This window comes from Austrofundulus limnaeus, unplaced genomic scaffold (genome assembly GCF_001266775.1).
Source record: "Austrofundulus limnaeus strain Quisiro unplaced genomic scaffold, Austrofundulus_limnaeus-1.0 Scaffold472, whole genome shotgun sequence".
Taxonomy (NCBI): Eukaryota; Metazoa; Chordata; class Actinopteri; order Cyprinodontiformes; family Rivulidae; genus Austrofundulus; species Austrofundulus limnaeus.
In genome coordinates this window covers 26,835-32,035 of record NW_013952874.1, presented here as the reverse complement: position 1 = coordinate 32,035, position 5,201 = coordinate 26,835, and the positions used below count along the sequence as shown (strand labels likewise).

General features: G+C 39.9%; 1 protein-coding gene across 1 annotated transcript; it reads left to right on the top strand.

The window, feature by feature from the left end:
• Positions 1 to 184: 184 nt before the first annotated feature.
• Positions 185 to 3,154, top strand: LOC106529870 (endochitinase A; the record flags this gene model as incomplete). The annotated part of the gene is given in 1 exon segment (XM_014025392.1): positions 185 to 3,154. A coding segment is annotated over 1 exon segment (2,014 nt), but the record flags the coding sequence as incomplete, so codon positions are not given.
• Positions 3,155 to 5,201: the final 2,047 nt, after the last annotated feature.

Genomic DNA, 5,201 nt, shown 5'->3' with positions numbered 1-5,201 from the left:
CCCCCCCCCCCCCCGCCCCGAGCCAAGTCTCCTGGGTTCACTCGTCTTTCCAGCAGAGGTCATTTTTAAATTAGATATTTTCCTAGGAGACTATTTTAATAAGCAGTTTGTCATCATTTAAAAGTAGACCTTCTAAAAGGAACAGCTTGGCATTTCACTGTATAACCTATTGCTCTTCAAGCCGTCCAGCATCTTCAGGACTCAGTTAAGATTTTTGGAACTTGCTAATGGCTTTTTTGCTATCAGAGCTCAGAGTTTTTTTTGAGGTCAACATGTCTGAGAGCCACTGGCAGGGGTTATTACAGGAAAGGCCGKAGCAGCTGAACTCTCTAAAGTGGAAACTCTATATAAGACAGACACTGTGCAAGAGGAGAACTACACCAGAAAATAAATGAACAACAAATAAACACTTAACAATTAAGAAATCAACCATAAGCAATCAATTTTATTACATTTGATTGTAAACAAAGATGGATTAAGTACATTGAGATATGAATCACAGAACAACATAAAGTAAAGAATAAAAAGAGAAAAAAAACCAACAGAATTTAAGTAATTGTTTCACTTTAAAACTTGAATATGAAGAATGATGGAATGAAAGTGGTTTTTGGTTCACAAATCTTCACAGAACTGTCCGGCTGTAAATAAAAACAAAATGAACATTACATTTAATATCAGGTAAATGATTACATTAAAACATCAAACAAGTGATTTTTGAGTGGTTTTTCAGTTGACAACTTTGAAAACTGCAAGAAAATTAATCTTTTTATGAAAAACAAAATATTTTAAGCTACTCTGAGACAGCAAACAGTGAAAGGAGGGTTTCATAATATTCCTGCTGCAACTTCTTGAACTGACTAATCTAAATAAATTCAAAAAAAAAAAAAACAAATACTTGTGTTTCATCATATTTTGGTAAGATTTAGTTGGATCCTTTACTAAATCTGTTTAAGAAAACTTTGTCACGTATAAGTAGTTAAATTAAATATAACTAATTAGTAATAATAAAAGTTTTTATTTTCTGAGGCATCTAGAGATAAAATAATTCCTAAGAATTAAATTAAAAAACGAGCAACATATGTGTCATGCTTGGTTGATGAAAGGTCAGCTGATGTGTTTTCTTTCTTGCAGGAGTTAGAAATGCTGATGGAGGTGTGTTACAGTAACGGCTTGGAGCCTGACCTTTCCCAGCAGTATCCTCCGCCTTTAATGCCAAAACCAGGCAAAGACAATGCAAGGCTTCAAAAACTCAAAAAGAAGAGAGGCAAGAAAAAAGGCAGCCTTTCTCAGACGCCCATCCCCTTCCGCTCCTGTTTGTCGCCTGTCAATGAAGCGAGCACGGACCTTGAGCACAGCGACCAGTGCACCCCGCCGAGGACACCAGATTCGGTTTACATTGCAGACTCATCCATATCCAGTTTCCCCTCAGGCCCATTCTATAATCACTCTGCATCTGCATTCCCTCATCATCAGGGCAGCTTCCATGGACACACTGGCAGCTTTTACCCTCTGCCCCAACCAGCAGCGACCAGGAGCACCAAGGAGCCGGTGGCTCCGCTGTACGAGTGCTCCTCTTTTTTATTTGATGATGCTGCCCCTTTCATGATGCCACCATTGACATCACAAACTGTATTGTCACAACAGCAGGTCCCTGCACCATGCCCTCCCTCTGCTTTCAAGTGCAACACGACTTCAAATTCACATGGGTCAGTCACAACGGTTTCTCCATTTGTTGCATTGCAATCCACCCCGAAAATATCAATGCACAGTCTGACCCTCTCCCCTGCTGCTCCCAACTGTGGTCCAGGCATGGCACCTACTCAAGTTTCAGATCTATCTCCTGTTCCAGTATCACTATCAGTTTCAAATACTTATACACAACCTTTCATTTCCAGCCAGAGGGAGATCAATGCTGATTTAAAGGATAACTCAACTAGAATGGCCAAAGCMAGCAGCAACGTCAACAGTGTTCTTCAACAAATGCCGTCTGAAATAACTGCATCAAAAATATCACTTGTTGAAGGAATGAAAGAGCCAAGGCCTGAAGCCATGCAAGCTAAGATGTATACATCAAAAGCAACACTTCATGAGCTCTCAAAACGTCCCTCTATCCAGGACCTCACAGTTCTAAACTCATCATCATTACCTGCAGCAGTGGTGAACAGTGATCAGATCTGTTCACCTTGGACCCAGAGTGGGAGATCCCACATTCCTTCCTACACACCAGCTCAAATATCAGCACCTAGTTTTGAAATACCAACCTCCAGTCCACTTTTATCCACAGTGAGTCCTGCTTTCAACCTCTCCCGAGATTTACAAGTCCCCATTGTTCCAAGAGAGGCACTGGAACACAACTCAGCAATCCAAACATGCTGGAGGCCTCCAACTGTGATGGAAGAACAGAAGCAAACTAACAGTGGTAGCATATCATCCATCAAAGAGATGGAGATTCATAATAAAGTAAAGAGTACAATAAATTTAAGTCTGGCTAGTACGGAGCTGTACCACAAAGAAAACACAACTGTGCCTGACTTTTCTTTGGTCAAATCCTCACTCGCAGGACTAGACGACCCCAAAACAGACCACGTTTCAGAAAACAAACCTTCATCTTTGCCAAAAGTTCCATCATTTCTTTCTGCACCACAGAATCTGTACCCCACACAAGTTATTTCAATGCAAGCATCCCTAAGTCCAAGCCCAGTGTTCTCCATCCATCGCCCTCCAGTAGTTGAAGCACGCAAGTCTTTAACATCACTATTGGAAACTCAAATGACATTAGCAATTTCAAAGCCCAAATCACGTTCTACATATTATGGGCTCACCCCAACTGAGTATGCTGCATATGGTGGAATAAGGACTGCTGTGTCGCACCAGCTCTCTGCACCTCGCAGGATGGATGAAACGTCAGATAACATCCAGTCAGACAATTGTGTAGATGGATCAGATGTCTTAAAGCATGACAGTCAGATGAATGGACCTGACGACCTACATTCTGTGGTTCATATTAAGCAATCCTCCCACTCAGAGATTCCAGTCGAACTGGGTTTCAAACATAGCAGTGATGTCATTGAGGAAAACCAGTCTGGAGCTGAGAATACTGGAGTTCAGTCTATTAACACATCTAATCTGGAAACAATAAAACACAACCTTCCTTTTGGATTGCCACAGAAAACAACACAACAATCCACAAGTGATGAATCCACACCAAAAGCCTCATACTCAGAGGCTTCAATACCAAAACCTAAAGCAGGTGAGGTACACGCAAAAAGTCCGGCACAGTTTTTGATGGTGGCAGAGGCAAAAACACCCCCATGTCCAACTGGTAGCAATCATTCAACCAGTTCTTCCTCATTTTTTATGAAAGACTTTAATATTGAAACAAAATGCAATGATGCCATTCAAAAAGATTTAGCTAAAAGTCTTTTAGTTTCTGATAAAATCCAAATTGGGGACTCTATTATTACAAATATAAAAGAACAGTCGGGAAATTTGGGAACAGGTGCTGCGAAAGTCAGTCAATCAATAGTCCATAGTGCCAATGTTCAACCTACTGCCAGGGTTAAAAATGGAGGAGACTCTGAAAACACTGCTGCTCCTTTTTCTGCAACACATACAAAAAAAACATTCTCAGAAAGTCATGTTGCAGAAAATGCAGCCATCTTGGGAAAACAGGATGTCAAACTGTTTTTTGGCAACTCACTCTCTAGCAAAGCAGGAAATGAAGATATTTCAAGCAATCTAAACAAAGACGTTAATCTCAAAATTAAATCAAGCAATGATAACTTACCAAATAAGACAAAGGGAGGAAATAGCTTATCTTCTGTGCCTGTTGATATAGGAATTACCCATACCAACAGAAATAATAAAGGACAGTTCACAGAAAAAATATCAAAAGAGCTAAACACAATGTTATTGCCCCATGAACCTGTTAAAGCTTCTCTTTGCTCAGGCCAGTATAATGTCTGCACAGTATCTTCCCCTAAGGTAGGAGGAAAAATTACAAATTCTCAGAATACAGAAACTCCAGCTTGTAGAAATAACCAATCACTAGAGAGCAGATCAATTTTGCTCCCCTCAAATACACCAAATGTACCTTCTGTCAATGTGATTTTACCAAGTACAGCTACCTCAGAAACTAAAATCCCTTTCTTACCTGTCAGTGCAACCAAACCAGATGAGTTTTCAAACATTAATTTTCCTCTAGAAACAAACTTGTTGCATCTGCTGAAAAATGAACAAGAAAAGCTAAGTGGTTTGCCTGAAAATTTAACTACAAAACCAGAAACTAATCTTGCCTGGAATGGCCCGACTAAAGTTCTGGAAAAAAATAAATTCTTTTCAAAGTCATATGAGGTGGCTGAGGTGGCAACACAAGCAACAGAAACCAGTCAGGTGCATCCAAATCTTTCCTCTTCAAACGCCAAAGCAGAAAGCTTTCAAACAAAACTAGCTTCTAATCATTCAAAAGGAAACATAGGTACGCCAAGCAATGAGTTTAATATATCCAACAAGTTGTCTACAAATCAACTTACAAACACAGTTTTACCTGCACATGTTGAAGCTGCAGAGGCTACTCACCACTTTACCGGACAATCAAGCAACATGCATGTAGACAGCATGTTGGACAGTATTCCAACCAGTCACTCTAAAGCTTTAAACAAACTTCCCATGGAAGCTTTTTTAACTGTACCAACAGTGAACATTAAACCAATGTGTAATACTCCACTGCCCAGTAAACCTATGGTCTCCTCCAGTCCAATATTGAGACGAATTCCACCAAAAAGTCCTCAGATCACATCTGAGAGATTTGAAAGTCACTCAGCAGCAAAGTTTTCAATAAATGAAACAGTTAGTTGTTCTGTTGGGGATAAACCGGCTGCAAACTGTCTTCATATGAACAAATCACCCGAAATATTCAGACGCCAAACTACTACTAAAACTACTGAAACAGAGGTTTCTGTCAATCTGTCAAATAAGGATGAAAAATCTTCAGTAAGTCCATCTATAAAAACAAAAAAAGTCTTAACATCTACAGTGGACACACAGGCTTCCATCTCTACAGGTCATGTTGAGACTAACACATTTGGTAATAGTGTTAAACAGGAAGCCACACAAACAGTAAAGCACAGTCAGATCACTTCATCTGAAACGAATGTGCTCACTTGTGTGGATTCAGTGGACTTGCAGTCTTTAAGAAAACT